At 40.4% G+C, this 24158-nt stretch overlaps 1 protein-coding gene across 1 annotated transcript; it reads left to right on the plus strand.

The window, feature by feature from the left end:
* The first annotated feature begins 934 nt into the window (after positions 1-934).
* LOC121925633 (PTTG1 interacting protein) lies at positions 935-20394 on the plus strand. Its single transcript, XM_042458010.1, has 7 exons — positions 935-1188; positions 5368-5420; positions 14590-14698; positions 15655-15760; positions 15874-15939; positions 16684-16730; positions 18521-20394. Exons 1-7 carry the CDS (start codon positions 1071-1073, stop codon positions 18565-18567), a joined length of 546 nt encoding a protein of 181 aa, XP_042313944.1. The 5' UTR covers positions 935-1070; the 3' UTR covers positions 18568-20394.
* The last annotated feature ends 3764 nt before the right edge of the window (positions 20395-24158 follow it).

Genomic DNA, 24158 nt, shown 5'->3' on the forward strand with positions numbered 1-24158 from the left:
ATAGCCTTTAAACCCTTCATGGCATGGGTTCAGATTACTTGCGGGAGTGTCTTCCTCCATACAATCCACCCTGCACACTCAGGTCCTCTGGGAAAAACCTGCTGCAGCCAAGGAAGACCAGGTTGGCTGCGGTTACCCAGAGGGCCTTTTCATCTGCCGCTTCTAAATTATGGAATGGCCTGCCAGAGGAGATCCGACATATCACTCCTCTTGATGCCTTTAAAAGGGCTGTCAAGACGGATCCTTTTGGGAGAGGTGGGCTATAAATAAAAACTTTTATTGTTGTTATTATTGTTATTGGATTGCTTACTGCAGGACCACTGATGCAACCCAACATTGAATGTCAGATTCTCCATTCTTCCTCCACCAAACTCCTAAACCTGATACTGCTAAAATACTTCTAGCTAGACAGAGGACAAGAATGAAAAGCGGAGGTGGGGCTCAGCAGTAAATAATAATAGTAGTAGTAATAAATTTATTTACTCCCAGAGGATTGAGGCGAGTTACAATCACAGACTACATTAATAACAAATAACAATATAAAAACGTATACATATAAGATAAAACAACGCAACCTCCTTAGATTCCCATTGAAAGGAGCTTCCTTGTGAAAGTCTTTATTAACAGAGGTGTAAAACTACAAAGCCCAGGATTTCATAAAATGGACCTTTGTAGTTGAGTCACCCCAAAATCACCACTACTCTCCAGCCTTACTTCCAACTCCATGGTTCTTGTGTGGATACAAGAATAAAGGATACACTGAAAGGGCAACACCTGCAGTGGCGCTGCGCCTCCGCAGGGGGCGCCATAGAGCCGCGGCGGCCTTTGAAGGAAGCTCGGGAGCGCGCAGGGCCCTGGGGCCGCCTTTTGTCTGTTCCGTTGCGCGCTCCCGCCGCCTGAGAGCTGGGGGGCGTGGCTTTCCGCGGGGGCGCGCGCCTGTGTGTCATGCTGTTCTGTTTCCTGTTGTGAAGCAAGCCTCAGTCTGGACTCTGGAGGAAGGAAGGAGAGTAAAGGCCAGGGGCGGGAAATAAGAGCCCCCAGCTCTGCTGCAGCTCCTCCTAGCCCCAGCCATGGCTTTCTGGAGGGCTTCCTCAGCCCCCCTGCTCCTTTTGTTGTACTTCTGCCTGCTTTCCCTGCTGCCTCTGGAGAACCTGGTCCTGGGAGCAACCAACCCTGTGGAGCAAGGAAGTAAGAGGAGGGATGGAGGGGTGGGTGGGGGATACCAGGGAGATACAGTTGTGAGCCTCTCAAGTGGGACCCCTTCCACCTGGAAGGATGCTTCTGTGGGTCACTGCACCCTCAACAGCCCCCCCTCCCCCTTTGTTGCTAAAAGGATCCTCCTCCCTGGTTTCTCCTCCTTGGGGTGGTTTGTTGTATCCCTTGTGGCTCCCTTAGGACCCCTCTGGAAGGAGAGTTCAGAGCTGTTAGCCTGGGAAATTAGGAGGGTAAGGGGTCCTCTTGCACCTTTTAAAGACTGGAGGCAATTCCCTCAGATACATACAAAGGGTGTTTTTGTTGCACCTTTGAGATCAACTGAGAAAGAGAAGTTGGCAGTGTGAGTTTTGGTAGACCAGAGCCTAAATCCTCAGAATCATAGAAAGGGATCTTGTAGCACCTTTCAGATGAACTGAGAGAGAGAGAAGCTGGTAGTATGGGCTTTGGTCCACTTGAGTCTATTCCCTTAGATGCATGCAAAGGGCACTTGTAGCACCTTTGAGACAAACTTCACACAGTTTATCTCAAAAGTGTTACAAGATCCCTTTGCATACTGATATTCAGAGAAGGTTATTCAGAGATTTGCCATTGCTATCTTCCAAGGCTTGCTTAAGGACACCCAATGGGTTTCCATGGCTAAGCAAAGCTTTGAACCTTGGTTTCCCAAAGTCCTAGACCAACACTCATGGACATTGACTCAACCCATGACATACCTGCATGTATCTAAAAGCAAAAGCAACAAAGAATTGTATGACAGCGTCAAGATTTTTTATTTGTATACACTTTGTAGATAGCAGCTCATTTCATCAGATCCACAAAAAATCTAATGCTACTTAGTCTTTAAGGTAGTGCAAGACGTCCTCTTGTTTTCACTGCAGCAAAGTAGCATAGCTTTCTAAAAACAAAGTATGATTCTGGCTTCAGAATTCTTACATATCAGCCCTCCACATTTGTGGCTATGACTTTTGCGGATTTGATTATTCACGGATTTGATTAGTATGCTTTCTCTATGTCCTCCAGTACAACTGGGATCAGTGTCCACCAGATGTTGCACTGGAGGACATAGATATTGCTAGAGATAACACTTACATAGGAATTTGTACGTTCTCCAACACAATTCTGTGGTCAACCTCTAGCAGATGCTGACCATAGAATTGTGTCGAAGGACCTAGAGATTCCTAGAGAGGTAAAAAAAATAGTGTTTTTTTTATTTGTGGTTTTCTCATTTTCATGGGAGTCCTACACCCGTAACTCCTGTGAATGTGGAGGACCCACTGTATATTCATCTAAGTAATAGTGAAGAATATAGCAATCCCATATTGTTTATTCTCAACTCAGTGGGGGTTATTTCTAATTAGATTAAAAAAAACCCTCTCAGCCTCAGAGGATGGCAATGGCAAATCTTCTCTGAAAAAACCTGCCAAGAAGACCCCATGATAGGTCTTTGGGTCTCCATAAGTTGGAAATGACTTGAAGGCACACAGCAACAAACAACAAAAGTTTGGGTGCCTAAAAGTTAATGGGATGTGTATGAGCTTTCAAGTCACCTGTTGATTTATGGTGCCCCCATGAATTTCATAGAGTTCGGTAAGGAATACTTAGAGGTGACCTTGCCAGTTCCTTCCTCTGAAATATATACTAGCTTGAAAAAACATTGATGTAATGTGTATGTTGGCTCCTGTTGCTCTACATTCCTAGGGTTGAAACTGTGACGTTCGGCTTGTGTGTTTGAGGTGGATTGGTTTCTTTAATCTCTGATTTTAAGGCTTGAATACATTGGTTATCTAGACTCATATTTGTGGGACTGCGTAAGACAACAGCTGAGGCAAAACTCTTGATATAGGATCATGTGATACAGTTTAGCTGCTCCTTAGCAGCCTTTCATCGCTTGATTATACTGCTGTTGGTTTTACAGTTTCAGTAGTTGGGCTGAGAACTTTAATCCATGGACGCATTGAAATCTGAATTTGATAATCTTAGTCCAAACTAATTTGTGACAGAAATACAGACACAGATGTGGGTCTGAGAAAGTGTGTTTGGGATAATGCTGATGACATTATTGAATTTTATGACTTGGCCACTAAGGTTGCAATCCTAAAAACTTTATTGAACATATAGGGTTCACCTTTTCTTTTAAAAGTAGAGCATTCCACTGGAAGTATTCTGTCCAGATGGTATTGTCTGTAGGAGACACCGTAGCTCAGTAACAAATCTGATGCTTTCAGAGAAGGTCCCAGAATTGATTGCTGACTCGATCTATGCTACTCTCTGTAAGTTTGATACTTGCAAGACAGAAAAGGTAGCTTCGTTTGCATTGACTTGGTGTATCTATTTCAACAGAGATATTTTGGATTTAGGACTACTTCTCTGTCAGTGAGAGCCAACTAACTCCAACAAAGGCAGTAGTAAGTTGGAAGTAATCACAGCATAGGGTATTATATTCATATTGTCTAAATAATGGCTCTGTTAAGGGTATGGCTCATTAACAGACGTACTTTCACAGCTTTTTGGAGCCTGAGCAAATGCAGAAATACTTTAATACACCATTTTATACTAAAAAGTTTTTATTTTGTTATTTACCGGTAAGTGACTTACTTACTGTATATACTCATGTATAAGTCTAGAAATTTTAGTCAAAAAATTCACCCCAAAAACCTAGGTCGACTTATCCATGGATCAATGTAAATACTATACTTTAACTCTTATTAAAAAAGGAACCATCCCCTGGTGAAAGGCAAGAGTGCAATCTGTCCTGGAAGCACTGTCCTCCCTCTATTCTCTCTTTGATCCAGCCTTTAGTGTGAGCAAAATAGTTATGCCGGCCATAATTTTGTAGGTTCTTTGGCATTGTTTTTCTTTGCTTCATCATTTAGATTCTTTATTGCGTGTCCCTAAATTTTACCCTCGACTTATCCAAGGGGCATATCAAAATTCATAATTTTGCCCCCAAAACCTGCCCTCGACTTATAGATGAGGTCGACTTATAGTCGAATATATATGGTAGTTAAAAGAGTTATTTTAAAGAACATGAGCATCCCCAGTTATGGGGCTTTGGAGCTACTGTGTGGTTGGGATAGCTCTAAGGAAGTTGCTCTGGTCTTTAATTCTAATCATCTGCACTGATTTGTTCATTTGAACTGTTGGCATGCTTCTATTCCCCCAGAACCAGATGCATATGACCAAAGTGCCTTTGATGTAAAATTGCTGGAAGTGAGATGAAGCATAATAATAAACGTCCTGTTGCTAAACTACTTCCTTGTACAGTAGTTGAACTAAATCCATCTGTGTAATGTATTCAGAATTCTGTAAGAGATTTGCTTTTGACATTGTTCATCGGGCTTTTAATTTATAATAGTCTGGGAGATTTTTTATGGTGTGTGTACTCTATTAATGTTTTAACTTGTGTGCTTTATGTGATTTTGACATGATTTTAGCATAATGATTTTCATTGTTTTAAAATTTTTGTTGTAAAGTATTTAAACTATTTTATTTGTGATCTGCCTTGGGTCTCTTTCCAGGAGAAAGGTGGCATATAAATAAAATAAAACACACCTGAATTCCTCAACCAACTGTAAGACTACATCAAAACTTAAAATCTTAATAGCCTTGTATTACTTACTACTTTACATCTTTGTGTGGGAGTAGTGCAACAGAGGGGCTCAATGGCAAAGCAAACACATATCAGTAAAGAACACTGATAACTTGGGTTTAGAAGGTTCCTCTTCATAAGAGGGACTTAGCATTAGTATTTGTCTTAACTTGTAATGCATAAGGAGTAGTTTGTTGGTTGTGGGCTGTCATGATTTTGTGGGAGAATAGGTTGGCTCTTTCCCTGCTCACCTTTCACCAGCAGAAAAATACCTTTTTGTTTAATTAGGCTTTTAATATATAATTACTTGCAGGGAAGTTTCATATTGGGGTGTGTGGTTAATTTTTTAAACTTTTGTTTGCGTTTTAAATAATTTCTTACTGTTTTAACTTGATGATTTTAACTTTTAAAATGTTATTGTTTGTTTTTATTCATTCCTTTTGTATTCTGCTTTGGGTCCCATCCCTGGAGTAAAGTGGCATATTAATAAATAGCAATAATGATAATAATGTTCTCTCTCAAATTATGAGATAACACTCTTCCTATTTCTGTTCTTAAAACAGGCTGTCAACAATATACAAACAAAACGTGCGAGGAATGCCTCAAAAATGTCACAGTAAGTATCAAATGATTGCCAAAACTTCTCTTATGAACTGAAACTCTGCATAAGCCTATTACATGCTATGATCTAGAGCAGTGGTTCCCAACCTTTCTAATGCCGCGACTGTTTAATACAGTTCCTCATGTTGTGGTGATCCTAGGGTTGCCATAAGTCAGGACCTCCAAACCGGGACAAATGTAGGACAAATGTAGGACAAATTTTTCAGATGTAGGACACATTTTTTTTAAAAAATGGAGGACATGCGAAAAAATTGATTTTTTTTAAAAATGTTAATCTAAATGCCTGTTTCTTAGGCATGATCAAAATGGAAGACATTTGGGCATTATTTCTAGACAGATGTCAGAAATGGACTTCCCTTTCTGGCAAAACACCCCCAACCTCCATTCCAAAACACACACGACAGCACATTTGGGCATTTCACATGGCTTTACTTAACATGGCAATCTCTTGCATCAGAGGCTTATTCCATAACCAAACCCCTTGGGTTTAACACTTAGCATGGTTTAACATGGCTATGCATATTGAACATGTCCAGGTGGTTTCACCGTTCTTGCACCAAGTGTAGTTCTCAGAAGTGTGTGTCTTGGTTTTTCTTCACTGCGCATGAGTTTGTAAAAATCACAGCAATTTACATTGACCAGGCCTCAGAACCAAAACCACACAGAAAAGGCACTTTGGAAAGTCACACTCTCTCGGCTTCTGAAACAGTGCATGCATGCCTCTCAAGATGACCCACTCATATCATCATCATCATCATCATCACCACCACCACCACACTATCACTGTCAAAGTAAGGGAGACTTGTTAGCATTAAAAGCACACACACACCACAAAAAAACCCCCACCTTGAGGCCTCTCTGGCCACTCACTCCTTCCCCTCCTCCTTTTCCTCCTCCTCCTCCCCCTCCTCCATTCACCTGGGGGCTGGGGCGGACAGGGCGGAGGAGGAGGGTGGCGTGCGGCTGCGTGCAGGAGGCCAGGCGCCTCCAGCTTCGCCTCCTCCGCGCGGCCTGCTGGAGAAGAAGGGGCGGAGGAGGAGGCGGTGAGTGGCGCGGCTGCGCGGAGAGGCAAAGGCGGACGGAGCCAGCGCCTCTTGCGCGCGGGCGCGCCACCCTCCCTGCCTCCCCGCGCGGCCGCGCCACCTTCCCCTGCCTCCTCCGCCCCCTCTTCTCCTCCTCCCTGCGCACCCGCGCGCAAGAGGCACTGGCTCCGTCCGCCTTTGCCTCTATGCTGCGAGCGGGCGGGGAGGAGGAGAAGAGGGGGCAGAGGAGGCGGGGGGAAGGTGGCGCGCCCGCACGAGGAGGCACCTCCTCCGCCCCAGGCAGGCCTCGCTGTCCTCCTCTTCCTCCCTGCCTCCCTGAGGCGGACGAGGAGGGCAGCGAGGCCTTCAGGCTGCAGCAACTTGGCTGCAACCGGGGGGGTCCCGGTTTTTGGGCTGCACCCGTGCCGGGAGGGGCCCGGGGCCCCCAAAATTGGGAAATGCACGGGTGCAGCCGGGTTATGGCAAGCCTAGGTGATCCCCAACCATAACATTATTTTTGTTGCTTCATAACTTCAATTTTGCTACTGTTATGAATCGTGTTTTCATTGTTACAAATTGAAAATAAGAAAAGCATAGTGATTAATCACAAAAGCAGCCTCAGAGAATGGCAGTGGCAAAGCCCCTCTAAAGAAACTTGACCAGAAAGCCCCATTATAGGTTTGCCTTGAGCCTTGGGCAAGAAGTCATACTGTCTCAGCTTCAGAGGATAGCAATACAGTACAACCCCCCTCTGGAGAACCCAGCCCTTAAAACCCCCACAAAAGGATAAAAGATGTTGAAAATAGACAGTTCTTCAGTCTCCCAGCTTTGAGGGTGGTGTTAGGCGACCCCTGTGAAACGGTTGTTCGACCCCCAGAAGGGTCGTGACCCACAGGTTGGAACCCCTGATCTAGAGTCAACCCAATGATCTATGATCAGACCAAACCTAACACTGCACTAAGTACCGTTTTCTATATCTAGTGATAAAAGAAATATTTCTGCAAGGGCAATAGGAATATCTGTGTGGAATTGCCCCTGTTCTGACTGGGAACACCTTTCCTGGTGTACAAACCTGAATATGTACAGGGAATTGCTGATTTAGAGGCAAAGGAAGCATGAATCAAAGATGAGGTACTTCTTTTACTCTGTGAGGGCCTATTTTCAGACCACTTTCTAGTGGGATCCAAATTTTAGTGAGTCCTCTGTAGTTACAAAAAAATACGCTCTCTCCGGGATCAAACTTGAAGCAACTACTTCTAAACATTTGGAAATATTGAAATCTCTGTGGCATCTAAGCAAATATGTTTGGAATCACCAGATTTATTTATTTAAATTTTATCAGCAGATTTCCAAACCACCTTTCAGATCTTGTGTACAAATAAACACCACATAATGCAAGTATAAAAAACATAATTCTTAAAGTTGATACGTAACACCTCTAAAATGGATAATTCTAAAAATTTAGAGGACAGGAATATTTATTTATTTATTTAGTTATGTATTATATTTATTTATTTATTTCTATAAATAATAGCCAAAAGGCTATCAGAGCAGCTTACATTTTTTTATTAATGAAGTGCAGATTGAAATAGTCTTCAAAGATTTTATTTTAAGAAAAAATATGATAGAGCTAGATGCAGTAACCTTTTGGTGACCTAGAAATGATTTCTGTAATAGTCTCAAGACAGATGGCAGTCTTGTGCTAGCTCAACCCTTCACATTAATTTATTGCTTTCAGATCACTTAACAGTAATAATGAACACCTGGTTCTTAGTATAATATTGTAATAAAAACATTATGACCTAAATTTAGTTCCTAATACCATCTAAAATAGGTCTATGGAATCAATTGCTGAATGGTAAGTCAAAACATATATAAATCCCTGCGCTTCAGTTGGTCACCTGTAGTTGAGATGAGTAACTGTATTTAGGCCTTTCCTAGTAACCAGAAAGAGGGGCAATTTTAGCTCTAGCACCAGAGTGTCTTACAAGTAATGGAAGTTTCATTTTTGTCTGAAAAATATTGATGGAGATTTCTGGGAGTTGTGGAACAGTAAAAAGTTAATTGACTCATTGGGGTTTTTTTTTTCTTTTGTTCACTGGGGCAGTCTGAGGACAAAAATCATACAAAAACTGGGAGTGACCTGGGGTTTTATGGCTTCAGAAAAAGGGTTCAGAGGGCACACTTAGCCTGCAAGCTAACTCAGCAGATCTGCCTTATATGTAGAGAAGAGATCTGCAGCACAGAACATTCAATATTGCTTCCTCCACCTCTTTTGAATTGGATAGAGTGAAAGGGAATTCTTGAGGTTGATGTTTACATACATCAGAGACCACAAAAACTATATGGTTCTGACTATTACTTAAATCATCTAAATGGAATTTGAAGGTGGTTTTTCAAATCCCTGCTCTTTGACACAAGGTGTAGTTACTGCTGCACCATAAAATACCTACTGTTATCTATTTAGCCACCTTACACAACACATTGTTGAGCTTAATCGAAAAGATTGTGGTACAAAAATGCTTTTTCAAGTAAGAGGCGAAACAAGCCGCACCTTTGCTCATTGACTTGGGGCTACGGCAACCGCATGCCATGCCCCAACCTGGCCTTTTCCTGATGCAAAAATGAGCAGCAAAAGCCACTCCTTTTTTCACCAGGGAATGGGTGCCTTGTGCCTTTGCTGTTGTGGTGGTGTTTTTTCCAGCATTTCTTTGCCGCAGCGTGTGTTAACGCTGCATTGCTGAAAGGCTATGGATCCGCTGCACATGTGTTCGGCCTTGTGGCTTCCCAGCAGACTGGGGCGTGCTGCTGTCTGAATACCATGTCCCCAGCCTGCCCGGAAGCTGGCTCTTCTTGACCATCTGTTTCACACCTAAGTTGATAAATGTTTAGGGTTGTGGGGTTTTTAATACAAAGAAAGTAGATTTACTTTAGGCCCCAACATATATAATAAGATATGGTATAAGTAAATCTCAAAGTTACTCTCCCCCCTCCCCCCGCCTCATTAGGTTGCCAATCTGTGCACTCTTATTGGAAGTAAATTCCATTGAACTGTTACTCAGTTCTGAGTAAATGAGCATAGAATCAAGTCCACTTTCAGTTCCTGAACTGTTCTCAGTTAGTTGCTTGAATTTGCCCTTTCTATATGTTCAGATTTTCTGTCTTGTTTATGATCACATTTGTGGTGTGCAGAGACTTGCAAGCACACTGATTAAGCAAGCTGTTTCTCTTGGCTGAACAGCGATGGAGTTGGTGCATAGTACAATAGCTCGTTCCAGAAGCACTGCTTGTCCTAGCTGCTGTTTTGCCATTAGAAGAGAATGATCCCAGCATGTCCTTCAAAACCAGCTGCCTGTATTGAGGAAGAGAGAGACAATATCCTTCCCATGCATTTGTTAGCAAGACAGGAAAAGGAGCTTTCTTTGAAAGACTGTTGCGTGAGCCCATCAAACTGGAGTTTCAGGAGCTATTGCTCTATGCTGGATCCTCTTGAGACAACTGACCTGGCTATGTGTCCCCATCACCGGCAATGACAGATAAAGCTTTAAAATGGTAGAACACTGAGTGGGAGGGAGGCAAGGTTAAAAGCAATATCTATTGTTGGTGGGAGGAAAATTGGAATTCCAGCATGGTGTAGTTGATTGAGCATTGAGTATGATTATGGAGACCAGGATTTGAACCCTGACTCAGCCATGTAAACTCACTGGGCAAGTCACACTTTCTCTGCCCCAGAGGATGGCAATGGCAAACCACCTCTGTAGAAACTTACTAAGAAAACCCTGTGATAGGTTAACCTTAGGGTCACCATAAGAAAGAAATGACTTGAAGATGTACAAAAACATTTGGAAACTCTTGGGAGGGATAAAGAGCTGATTCTAAAGAAGAAGGCAGAGCAATTCAGGAAGGAAGGAAGAGAAAGAAAGAAAGAAAGAAAGAAAGAAAGAAAGAAAGACTTTGGGGAGTGATTGTGAAAGATCTGGAGGTAGCACATGGGATGAATTATTCATGTGAGCTGCATACAGGAGGATGGGAAGAAGGAAAATTCATTTTTGAAAACTGGTTTGGAGACATTTCTGCCTTTTTGAAGGGGTCAGGCCATTTCAAAAAGAGGAAATCAAACTTCATTGTCTGACCAAACCCTAATTCAACTATGCTTGACACCTAATATCATCAGTTCATCTTATGGACTTTCTAGAAATTTTGGAAGTTAAGGAGGGAAAAACAGTTTTTTAGGGGTGGGGATGGGAAAAATCCCCTAAATTTTGGGAAAAATTAAAATATATAATACTTATATCAAACCTACACATAATTTACTGTTTTATCAGCATAAAACTCTTCATTTATATGATAGTGTATATATGGCATATTTGTGAAATCAGAAACTAAATAGGTAAATAAAAACTTTATTTTTGTTCTAGCAAAATTGTGATTATATCCTATACTAAGGAGACCTACAGACTACAGTACCCTTTCCTACCTAAGTACATGTACTGTATCTATGCATTTGGCTACATGAGAAATAATAAAAATAAAAATAAACCACACATTTTATAATGAACAAAATAAAGTGCATTATTTACACAGAAATAATCAAATGCAATTACAGTCTTGAGGGCTTCCAGCAAAATCATTAAATACTGAACTCTCCAGTAGTGTATTGTCATTAAAATGAGCTGAAATTTGGTCAGATTAAAATACATTAAAATCTAATAATGTTTTGCCTTCTGCCTTAAGCACTGCAGTAGCTGACCTCTAGGGGTGTTCTGTTATTTTGGGTTTTCGGTCTGTCATGTAATAGATGCTTTCTGGGTATTAATCTTCCTTGCTCATTTGTTTCTTCACTTCCTTAGGTTTGTACTGTATTGTAGTTTGAGAAAGGCCTATTGTAAATCCAAGAGTTTTGATTATCTGCCTTGTGGGTCTGAGCAAATGTGGTTGTATCGGAGGGCTTGGCTGTAAGCAATAGATTTGGTAGTGTGTTCCAGGTGAAAACTGGAGGCATGGAAGTGTGTGTAGTGGTCACTGAGGTTTTGATAGATCGTGGTGCTTAGAAGTCCATTGTACAATCGCAAAGTGGTGTCAAGAAAGTGAATTTGTTGTTTTGGTTGCTCCAGGCTTAGATTGATGATGAGACAGAAGTTGTTGAAATCATGGCAGAACTTCTCAAGTGATTGCTTTCCGTGCGGTCAAAGTAAAAAGATGTCTTCAAGAAATCGTAAATAGAGGAGAGATTTTTAGTTGCATGTACTGAGGGAGCATTGTTCCAGGTCAGCCATGATGTCTGTATACTGTGGTGCCATGTGGCTGCCCATGGCAGTACCATTTGCCTTGGAGGTACCTATGATTCCCCAAACTGGAGATGTAATAGATTGTAGTGAATTCACTTTTAAGAGATGAAGATCTGAACTTGTTTGTTTTAGATACTATTTTAAAGTATATTGTTCTAACGACTTTAGGAGGGCAGAATCCAAAATCCAATTTAACTGTATAATTCTTCTTAAAAATATTTGTCCATCCTGTTTAATATGGTTGAAGTGGAATGCTTAATGTTTCGTTGTACTAATACTCATTTATATTCAAAAAATGAATTGTGAGAAGAAATATTTGCAATACAGATGTCTTTTAGTGAGGTCACTGAAAACAAAGTACAGTATTTTATGCTAAGCTGAAATTCATTCAGTCATACACTTTTAATGACAAGCATTTTTTTTCTTTTAATAGTATTTTCATATGAGTAGAAATTCTTTCATCTGAAATTAAGTATGTTTCTTCTGGGATTCTATGTCACCACAGGAGGACAATTCCAAGCAACCCCCCCCCCCCCGCCGTCTTAATTCTGTATCTTTCTATTTAAAGCTGCATCTGCACTGCCGAAATAATGCAGTTTGACACCACTTTAGCTGCTATGGCTCAATGCTATGGAATTCTGGGATTAGCAGTTTTGTAAGATAGTTACCCTTCTTTGTTAGAGAACTCTGGTGCCACAACAAACTACAAATCCCAGAATTCCAAAGCACTGAGCTAATACATATAAAATGTTGTTAAGCTGTATAATTTCTGCAGCTTTTTCGATTGCAGTGGCCAAGAACTCAAAATAAATGTAGAACACGAATGGAATAGTTATTTCCAGTAAACTGACCCATTTTAAAAGGTTTTGCAGTTCAAAGCAAATGTCACTTGCTAACCATGATTTCATTTCATTTCAAATGTCCCAACTAGTCTGCACTATTTGGAAGTCTGTCCATTTGAAAACCAGTTAACACTTTATTAGTTGACAATAAGCTAAAATTCTTCTGCCTAAATTGAATTATCTCCAACTGGAGTTAGACCCATTGGATCTATGGGATTTACAAATGCTTGCTTTACACAAGCACCTGAATTCAGTTGAATTAGAAAGTGGATTTAGATCTTAGACCCCCATATTGGAGGAGCAAAGAAATAAGGAATTGATTTTGAAAACTAGTGTCTAAAGCCATTTGAGAAATTTCAGATGAGTGTTTGACCAATCATTACTTCTGAGTAAGTTCTGAGTTCTAATTTCAATGGGACTTGTTCATTAGTCTCATTATACTGGAATACGCAGAAGTCATTCCATCTTGCAGGTGCCAGTCTTCTAATAAGTCAAATATCTTCAAATGAATATTTGGGCTGCACTTCGAAACACACTTACTTCCTAGTTAGACTCATGGTATTCAGTGAGATTTACAGCCTTATACCTGTTTAATGAATTAGGGCATAATCCTTCCCATAAGAATTCTGTACCTTCCCATGACATTTTTCATCAGTCTCCAAATGTGTAGTGTTGCAGTAACTTAAAATCAGTTGACCAGTTAAACAAATAAATATAATTTATCATCCTAGTGTTTGATACTGACTGAATGAGAGTGAATAGATTGAGCTGTTCCTGCTTTGCTGAAAATTAAACCAGGAAGCAGAAGTTCGACCTGTGTAGAATTTCCCTTCAAGACAGGCTTACAGTTTGGTTGTAGTTTTGAATTCAGAGATACCCAGGTTTTGTTGGTGAGAGCCAGTATGTTGTTGTGGTCTGAGTGTTGGACTACAACTCTGGAGACTGGGGTCTGAATCCCTGCTCAGCCATGGAAACCCACTGGGGGTCCTTGGACAAGTTACACTTTCTTAGCCTTAGAAGAAGCCAAACGCAACCCCTTTCTGAACAAATCTTGCCAAGAAAACTGTGATAGGTTTACCTTAGAGTTGCCATAAGTTGGAAGTGACTTGAAGGCACACAACAAATGGATGCTTTTACAGTGCAATTAGTGTGCCTATTGTTCCCATTCATGAAGGTGTTGAAATACATCTTATTTACATCCCATTTGGATTATTGAAACATTCTGTACAAGAACTATCCATTGCAACTTAATAATGTAGTCTAGCTTTGTCTTAAATTCAGCAAAGCCTATTTCAAGCAAGTGCAGTAGCTTCTCTGTTTTCACGGATGAATCCATGTCCCTCGCCAGTTCGTGGGCAGCAAACGGTGGGGGACAAAATGGGCTATGTACTGCCATTCAAGCCAAGGGAGCTTGAATACTGGAGGTTTTCTCTTTTCGCAGGGGGGTCCGGAACTGTTCCCCCCACAAAAATGGAGGGGCTACTGTATATAGAGAGTTAGCTTTAAACTTAAAAAGTGATTGCTCCTTTTTTGAATTGTGATGTTTTAGCAGCATAAAAATATTACAGGACATGTTCATTTGATAATACAATTGTCCCTCCCAATTCACAGGGGATCCACTCTGGACCCTGCCGTGAATCTGGGAAAACACAAATATTCGGGTCCCCATTGGTTACAATGACAGCGCGCTACCACATGCACCATTTTGTCCCTCCCCACTTGTCGTCTGCGAAGGAGTGAAACTGTGGATTTCAAGTTCACAAACGGGGAGGGACAAGTGTACAGTTAAAACAATGCTTTCATTATGTTGGGAGCGTACGTACTATTGATGGCTAGAGTGAAGTCAGAGTTTCTATTTCAGTATTTGGTAATGCCCTTTAGCTAATATATTTAATAGCCTAGCTTCTACATATAGTTTTGTGTTTCTTGCTCTTTTTATCACTAGGTCTTTTAGCCGTTTTTCTGTAATTTTTCTACTTGTAGTGTATAGCACTGACTTCTTCTTTTTCTAGTGTTTGTGGTGCAGCAGTAGCAAAAAATGCATGGACTATCCTGTTCGAAATATCCTTCCTCCCAGTTCTCTTTGCAAGTTGAATTTTGCACGATGGGGTGTCTGTTGGGGTGAGTGACTTCCAAAAATACTTCATGTTTTTATCATGAACATTGTTGGCTTGAATGTAATAAACTTTTTCCTGGAAATTTGCTATGATATTTCAGTAAAATGCCAAGAAATGTAATCTTCATCTTCAAGTTGCTGATTTTTGTGTGTGACAAGTTTTCTAACTCAGCTAAAGTATCTTATAAGTATTTGGAAGAAAGGGAACTCTGTTACTTCTACTTGTAATAAAATCTCCTGTAAGTAATTTATTTTTTGTGTAAAATACTTTAGGAATGTTTAGTTCAAGTAAATTGTTCTTCTGTAAATCATAACAAAAGTTGATTTTACTTACATCTGTGTAATTGGGCCATGCCTGGAAAGGATCCTAGTTACATTGCTAGATCTCTCTAGCAATACAGCATTTTCAGTATTTAGCCAGGTATTCTTAGGAAATGTGCAAGCAGCATGCCATGGCGGTGACCACTGTTTAGTAAGTAGAAGTGAGGGTTTGATGGTGCTTGTGGCTCTCCACATGTTGCTGGGCTACAAAGTCCATCAGTAATAGCCAGCATAGCCAATAATAAGGAGTGCCGAGAGCTGCAGTTCATCAACATCTGCTGGGAAAATTTGTCTACCCCTGTACTAGGAGGTATGCAGCTTCTGTACCCAGAGCCTCCATTTCTAGTTTTTTTACTTCCATAGCCATTAGCAGTGAGTGCATGTAATCCTCTTTATGTAAAGCCATTGTGATAGTTGCAGGGAACTATCACTACAATAACTTTTGGGCTACTTGGTAATGTGATACCTCATTTATATGAAGCTACAGCATTTACTTGTGAACTTGATATCACTCGGGTAAGCTTGAAGTGCCTGTATTTTAAAACCAAATACTGGAACTCAGTTTGCACTTTTAAGGGTTTGTGATTTTTTTTAGTAATGTTTTGGTTACTACATTTTTGTACTTAATACTGTATTTCAGTAAATTTTGAAGCTCTAATTATTACAATGTCCGTGGTTGGAGGAACAATTCTTCTGGCTCTCGTAGTTTGCTGCTGTTGCTGCTGCAGGAAGAAAAAGATCAGAAAGCAAGTATCCAACCATGTTTCTGTTTTTTAATATCTTAAGTACTATATTGCACATGATAATCTCATTAGTTTATGACATATTTACTAATCCTAAATACTCTTACTTTGAAAAGGTCTGATAAGGAAGATGAAAAAGCTGCAAGGGAGAGAGAGCAGAGAAGAGTAAGGCAGGAAGAGAGGTGAGTTACTTCGGGCTATGAATGCCAGCCAAGCATGCTGTCTTTTGGTCTTATCTTAACCACACAGATGCTAGACCCAAGTGGGAACTATGTGATCAACTAACTGTTTCTGGACTCTGCAGATCTCATAAGCTCTAACCAGTACAATTAGTAGTGAGGGATGATGGGAACAGCAGTATAATAACATTCCGAGGGCCACGTTCTCCACTCCTGACCTTATGTTTACAGAAAATGCCTGTGAATAATAGGTTGTTGTATGTGGTCGTTGGGCATTTTCCCTCCAGTGTGATATTTAGATTGTGGTGATCTTGGATGACTTCACCATCTATAAACATCTGGAATTATGCTGTAAATTGCTGTGAAAAGTTGACTGCAGGGAGTGGGTGGGTGGAGTATCAAATGTCAGTATGTAATTTACACATGATCCCTTACTACTAACATTGTTTTTTCCTATTGGTTGGTATGTACAGTTGGTCCTCTGTTTTTGCGGAGGATCCCTTCCGGACCGACCCCCCCCCCCCAACCAAGAAGATGGAGTCTCGTGCTTATTCAAGCTCCATAGGCTAAAATGGAGCAGCTCCCCTGCACGTGCGCCAAGGGCACACGTGCCATTGTAAATAGCAAAGGTCACCCCTCCGCATATATTCAAGGGCGTGGTTCTCAGATCAGTGCATTGGGAGAGGCGACTGTAATAATTATTATTAGATCTCAGAAGTTACATGACATGCTTCATGTTTCTTACAGGAGAGCAGAGATGAAGTCTAGGCATGATGAAATCCGCAAGAAGTATGGTAAGCATCAGCAACTTCTTTTCTTGTTGATGTCCTAAAGTAACTTCATCATGTAGGTGGCTCCTGACAGAGCAAGATCAGTGCTTCAGTCACAATGTAGTGCATATCAGTTAGAACAGCCGGCTTATTGAAAGAGTACATGATTGTCACCCTGTCTTGGTAAGCAGTTCAAACACTATTTCTCTAACTGTGTGCCATCCCTCCACCTCCCTCATCCCAGCATTTTCACTTGCCATAGAGTTCCATCCTGTGATATGGAGATCTGCAAAGTGGTCTTCCTAGAAGTTACATTCCATTAAAACAGTGGGAATTTACCTCTGGATCAGTGTTTTTATTTAATTTTGTTTAGTTTTTTCGATTATAGACATGTATTAGTAGGATATGGTCCAACCTGTTTCTTAATAGTAGAAGAGTTAAAGGAAATGAGGTCCCATGTGCTGTTGATGGTCCACAAACACAAAATCTTAAAAAGCTCAACATGTTTTGGCCTTGCCACAAATTGGCCTTCTTCAAGGGTTATTGTAACATGAATAAAAGTACATTTATTATAGTTGTGGTATTGGGGCAACACATAAAACATCTCTAAAAACTTAATTTCTTAAAAATCAAATAGCATCTATTATTCATATTATCATATACAGTGCGCCCACATCATACGCAGGCACGCTTTATGTGGCTTTCAGCATACGCTGAAAGACGCGCAGGGAGGAAGGGGTGGCGCGTCCCATTGGGAATAATGGGGTGTGTGCGAGCCGCCGTGTGCATGAGCCCCATTCATTTAAATAGGGCTCAAGCATGTGTGGATCCTCCACGTATAAGTTTCAAAATGCACTCTACCTCTTTCTCCTTTAAACAGTTCTCATTTTTATTAGTTATCACCTCCAGTACCCAAAAGCTTACGTCAGTTGCTGCATGTTTCATTTGTTCAAAGTGATTAACCAGAGGTGCCCCTTCTCAATTTGGGACAGGTGCTGTGCTGTTCTTTGTTTGGTAGATCTCAGTGTTCTTTAAGCATACATTTTCTTACATTTACATTGAATTGCTTTAGTTTACAAAAGTACTTTTACAAGTACTGAAATGGGATAACTTATATTATTTTTGGTCTACAAAGTGTGTGTGTGTGTGTGTGTGAAGCTTCTCCTGGGTGTAAAATGGCTCTTGGGGTCATTTTGGGCCAATATTTTTTCAATTTTCAGAGACATGGTGGATGAGTTAGGGCCATCATGTATGACCCTCCAAGGTCCCATGGAGAGCTGTTGTGCTTCCAACCACCTGAGAATTTCCTCCCCTGGCTTTTAGCACCATCTCCCTGGAAAGACTTTCATACAATAGGTGTCTCAGAATACATCATCTCCTCATCCCATTGCTTCCATCTTCATATTCTTGCTCTCTTCTTCATGCCATCATTGCCACTTCTGCTTGTAGCATAACTGTGTTGACAGAATCATAAAATCTTGTCCATAGTTACATAGAGAGAGGCAATTATCAGTTAAACCAAAATGCTATGAACCTAGTTTCCAATATTTTTAAAAAGTACTTGTCCAAAAGAAGATACTGATGTGTGATCAAAACACATATTCTTTGTAATAACTACTTGCCTAGCCAAGCCACTAAGAACTGTAAATTACTCCATGCTAATAAACAAACAAATAAATAATCTATCATAATGTTTAATTTTTGATGAAGTAATGCCTGTTTTCCCCACTTTCCTTGACTTCCTCTTTAATATTTATGTTTTACCCCAGTACCTTTATCCTCCATGTGCTGAACTGTTGTTATTTCTCTTTCAGGTTTGTTTAAAGAAGAGAATCCATATGCCAAATTTGAAAACAATTAAGATTTCTTCTGGCATGTCAGAATAAAGTGTGGTAATACTGTCCATTGAATGCACAGCGCAGCTGCTAAAAGGTCCTGCAATATAGATGCCTTAATTGCCAATGGAAAAGTGGTCTTAATGCAGGGCAAAGTCATATGCGATGAGCTGTTAATAAACAATGAGATGAATGAATAAGCTAACATACCTCTGAAAATCCAAATGGTCTTACAGGCTGCTGCAAGATGTTAAATTGTTTTTCTCACTGCCTGTTCTGCAGGTGCCTGTGCTAATAGAGTACCTTGTGTGTATTACATACTCTTTTGTTTGCCACTCAAGCCTTGAACAAACTCCTTCATGAAGCAGGGAGAGACTTCTCTTCAGTCTTTTCCATGATCAACAACTTCCAGGTATTTTAATACAAGGATGGAAATAAGTGTCCATTTTTGGTTTACCTGGAAATACTGGCTGTATGAAAGGAATATAAGCCTTACTTCTACCACTAGCGAAAAGTACCTGACTTTTTCTAAAAACATTTTATTGGCAGCACAGATGTTTTATAGTAGGTTTGAGAGGGTTTGCACTTTTATATATTGATATTCTTTTTCTTCTGTGCTATTTGTGTGGCTTTTCTATTCTTGTATCTTGTAAAACACTTGTTATCACACATGTAGCTTCAATGAATGTTGGTATCAGTGTGATGTGGCTTTTTATATACATGTTCATTAAATGATTGCTTGTAATAGGGTTTTAAAATCTGTGCTATATTTAAATACTTTTGAAAACTCAATTGAACCTTTATACAGCTTGTAATATGAAGTTGCCAAATCTGTATTGTATCTGAAGCAATGCATAATCTTGGAAAGAATGTCTCTAGTAACCAAATAATCAGAAGAATAAAAAGATTCCTTTTTGAAGTAAAAAAAACCCACCTCACAGTGGAACCTTGAGATTGATTTCTGCTGCCTGGAATAAAGTCTGTCGATAATAATCTTTTGGCTTGATGCAATAGCCTGTTTTTCAGGCTGTTCTACATCTGATTCCTACACACTCAAGTTTTAAATACTTCTTTTGTTTAACAGGGCTGATCAAATCATGACGAAAATAATTGTTTAATGTCAACTCTCTAGAAGAGTAGATTATAATGGCTACCATGAAAAAATGATTGGGGAGTGGGGCAGGATGGTTTCTTTAAAAGATACCTAAAATATACCAAATTTATTTTCAATGGAATGTTTTGGATGCTGCAGCTGCCTGAGAAGTGAGTGAAACAGTACTAGGCCATCTACACAGAATGTGGTAAAGAATGTGGCCTGACATTGACACAGTGGATAGTAGAGGGTTTAAATGTGATGTTGCCATGCTCACACCCTTAAACAAGTACACTAAACACTTTGAAGTATTGTTAGTTCTATTCCATTATATCTTAAATTGTGTTTCAGATTTGTGAAGGGCACAAACACATGCAGTGTTCCTTAATCTGTTAAAATACTTGCTTTTGGATTACATGTGATGCCCACACCCTTAAACAAATATATTGGCAACTCTGAAGTACTGTTAGGTAATATTCTATTAATAGTTGATGGTGTATCAGTTTTGTTAATGACGCAGACACATGCAGCACTGCTTAATCTGTTTAAATAATTGTCCTCCTGCTGTCTTTTAAGTAATTCTGCAAAGTTTTCCAGAGTCCTGCCTAAAAAGGAGAGTAAAACATTCCAAAAATATAGCCTAATGTATCATGAAAGCTTTTATATAATTTCTTGCTATATAATAGTTGAAACTGAACTAAATGTAATGAGATCTGTAAATTATTTCACTAACAAAATAAACAGTATCTTACATTATTGACCTGCTGGCATTGCTATCTAGTGAGTGAGTGAGTGAGTGTGTGTGTGTCTAAAAATTGAAATAGGAAAGTAACTGGTCTCAAACAAACCCATTCTTTTTCATAGATAAATGAAAGGACAGTTTAAATGCAGAAGAGAATCTAGAATCAGTTGTAAATAAGAATGTCTAGTATTAGCATGCTTCCATATGCTTCTCTCCTTTAGCAGTTTATAGATGAATCCTTGCTGCTTAAACCATCTTTCTACTTGAAGTGTCATAGAAGTAAACAAGATAAATCAAGCAAGAGTACATGGTACATATAGATTATATAGCATGGAGTTTGGTTTGTACTTAAGTCACAAATGCAAGTGGAAAATGATTAAGTAAACCTCAGACTCTAGTGTTGCTGAGCAGTATTTTCTCCCAGCTGGGAACAGTGGTAAATTAGGTTGGACAGATCTGTTTCCTTAAGGAGACTTTTTTCTGTAATGTAAAATATGACACAGGAGTCATAGTAATCTTGCCCCAGGGAGCAACCTTTTCACAGGGATTAGAGCTCTATATAATAGGTAAGATACACCAAGAAAAAAGGGCTTTGTATTATGGTGGGCATACACGGATGCTTCCAGAAATGCACACATGAAATCCACAGGGAATATACTGTAATCTCTGTGTGCACGTGTGCAATCTCTGCTAACTTTACAAAAATAATTCCCTTTTCTTGAGGGCTGTCATCTTCAACTACTTAAAATTTAGTAGGGTTTCCAGGTCATGTTTTTGAGATGGGGAGGGTCAGCAGGAAGGAGATAGGATGAGTGACAGTGGAGTGGTCATGTGTAGTGTCTAGATTGAGGGAGTAAAAGTACCATTTTATTCTGCTTTGGTCAAGCCTCACCTAGAATACTGTGTCCAGTTCTGGGCACCACAATTCAAAAAGGATGTTCAGAAGCTGGAGTGTGTCCAGAGGAGGGCAACCAAAATGGTGAAGGGTCTGGAAACCATAAAACCCTATGAGAAGAGACTTAAGGAGCTGGGTATGTTTAGCCTGGAGAGGAGAAAATTAAGAGGTGATACAATAACTCTTTAAATATTTAAAAGGATGTCATACTGAGGATACAGCAAGCTTGTTTTCTGCTGTTCTAGAAAATAGGACAAGGAGCAATGGATGCAAATTACAGGAAAAGAGATTCCACTTCAACATTAGGAAGAACTTTCTGACAGTAAGGGCTGTTGAACAGTGGAACACATTCCCTTGGAGAGCAGTGGAGCCTCCTTCTTTGGAGGTCGTTAAGCAGAGGCTGGATGGCCATCTGTTGGGGGTGTTTTGATTGTGTTTTCCAGCATGGCAGGGGCTTGGACTAGATGGCCCTTGTGATCTCTTCCGACTCTTATTATTAACAGGAACCAAGGCAAAGAATGGCTGGCCGGCTGAGCCTGCACATTACCTGTCAATCTGCTTCATCTGCAAACTGGCTAGAGAAGAAGCAAGAGAAAAGCCTTCTCTCAATTCTGGTGCCTCTGAGGGAAGGTTTAATGGATGGTGTAATTCATGATTCAGTCTTCCGGTATTATGATTAGGCTTTTAAATCTTAAGTCTTGGGGGTCCACAGCAACAAAATATAGTTAAAGGGGGTCTTTAACCACTGCGCTAGAACTATATAGCACATGAGGGAAAGACTTTGATAACAGGGAAATAGAGGGATGCATGGAAAAGACAGATTTTTTTTTTATCCCACCAGAATTTCCCTTTCTAAGAAGCCTGATCATAAAGTTAATTTTTAGCCCCGCATAAAAGAACCTTTTAAAAGAAATATGGCAGCATCATGGGTTCCTGTAATCAGTGCAAGAGTCACACACTTTTTTCAGTCACTTATTAGAAGACATCTGCAGCTGACATATTTGTTGTTTTCATCATGTTGCTAAGGTCTAATCATCTGGTGTTGATTCAGCTAAAATTTGGATCCATGTATTAATGTCATTGATCAAGATACTATACCCTTTTGTGTAGCATAAACATTATCAACATAATTCTGCCGAATTCCACAGTTGCACAACTGATTGAGTAATTGGTGCCAAAGTACTGAGTTCATCCATAGTGCAACATTTGATGAGGTCCCCATACACCAAGTCAAAAGTGTGAAGACAGGGAGGGCTTTGTATGTACTTCTAAAATGATTGGCAGCACTAAGGACAGAACACAGTTCAAGTATTTTTTCACTAGTAGAGTCAGCAAAACAGGATTCTGGCTTTAGTCACCATTTTCCACTCTCAATCCACCGATCTTTAGTCATCTAATTTAGTTTGCTCACTATTTAAACATCATGCCACTCCTTTCTTCCTTCACTGGCTACTAGTGCTCTTTTGTATTAAAACTAAAATCTTTTGTCTTTGCCTCTGTACAATATTGACTCTTCTTTCTTCTCTACAATCCTCCTACATAATCTGTTTATTTAACAGCAATTTACCTGTTAAACCTCTAGTTTTTCATGCCGTGTCTTCCTTTCATGTAATCTCCTGTATGGCAAACTATGTGTCTCATTCTCTTCCCATTAGATGTCTGAGTTCCTTTCTATGTCCTCCTTTGGGGATCACATATTATACCTACTTGGTGTCCTGTGTGTGCCTTTGAGCTGCCTGTCAGTTTATGGAGACCCTATGACAGTGATGGTGAACCTTTTACAGACTGAGTGCCCAAACTGCAACCCAGACCCCACTTATTTATTGCAAAGTGCCACGTACCTCTGGCTTTCAAGTAAGAAACTCTGGCAAACTCTGTGCTAGGGCGACAGCATGTGTGCCCACAGACAGGGCTCTGAGTGCCACCTCTGGCACGCGTGCCATAGGTTCGCCATCACTGCCCTATGATTTACATAAGGTTTTCTTAGGCAAGGAATACTCAGAGGTAGTTTTGTCAATTCCTTAGACTATAGCAACTGGTATTCACTGTCTGTCTCCCATTCAAGTACTAACCAGAGCAGATCCTGGTTAGCTTCCAAGATCATATGGGATCTGATACTTTTAGGATATTTGAGGGTATTTTGGCCCTATACCTACTTACCTGGGAGTAATTACAATTGAATACAATGGGGCTTTTGAGTTGGTGTTGCTAAGATTACAAAAAAGAGACCTAGGCCCGTTCTGCACAGGCATAAAGTACGTGCCGCGCACATACTAGGGTTAGGAAGGGGCATCCTTTCTGGACGCCCCTAAGTCTAGTATGCACTCGGCGTGTACAAAATGGCAGCACCCGTTCTACATGAGCGCTGCCATCATGACGTCGCTGACACCTAGCGTCCGCACGTCGCATGCCGATGATGCTGCAAGTGCGCCATTGGCACCTTGTGATGCCATTGGCACGCTGCAAGAAGAAGCTGCATTTTGCAGCTTCTTTTTGCTGCACAGAGGAGCCATGCAGTTTGGCCGCTGAGGCTCCTCCACATAGCAAATGAAGGTGCTTTTCAGACCGCCCTTTTGGGCGGTCTGTAAAGCGTCCTAAATAGCATGAAGGCAGTAGATCCTGTCTGCTCTTGGAAGCAAAGCAGTGTCAGCCCTGGTTAGTACATAGATGGGAGACTACCAATGAATATGTGCTGTAGCTTATATTTCAGAGGAAGGAACTGACAAAATCACCTCTTGAGTATTCCTTGCTGAAGAAAATCATATGAAATTAATGGGATCTCCATTAGTCAGCAAGGGACATATGGTAAACACACAGCTAAGATTGGACTGTAACAGAGACATAAAAGCATTATTTCTTTTGCATCCCCATGTTGAATGTTATGCCT

The sequence above is a fragment of the Sceloporus undulatus genome, chromosome 3, assembly GCF_019175285.1.
Source record: "Sceloporus undulatus isolate JIND9_A2432 ecotype Alabama chromosome 3, SceUnd_v1.1, whole genome shotgun sequence".
Taxonomy (NCBI): Eukaryota; Metazoa; Chordata; class Lepidosauria; order Squamata; family Phrynosomatidae; genus Sceloporus; species Sceloporus undulatus.

Excerpts from the sequence above, each read along its gene's own strand:
- LOC121925633 (XM_042458010.1), top strand. The coding sequence starts at position 1,071 with ATGGCTTTCTGGAGGGCTTCCTCAGCCCCCCTGCTCCTTTTGTTGTAC. Across the intron at positions 5,421-14,589 it reads AATGCCTCAAAAATGTCACA|TGTTTGTGGTGCAGCAGTAG; the intron begins GTAAGTATCAAA and ends TTCTTTTTCTAG. Across the intron at positions 15,761-15,873 it reads AGGAAGAAAAAGATCAGAAA|GTCTGATAAGGAAGATGAAA; the intron begins GCAAGTATCCAA and ends TACTTTGAAAAG.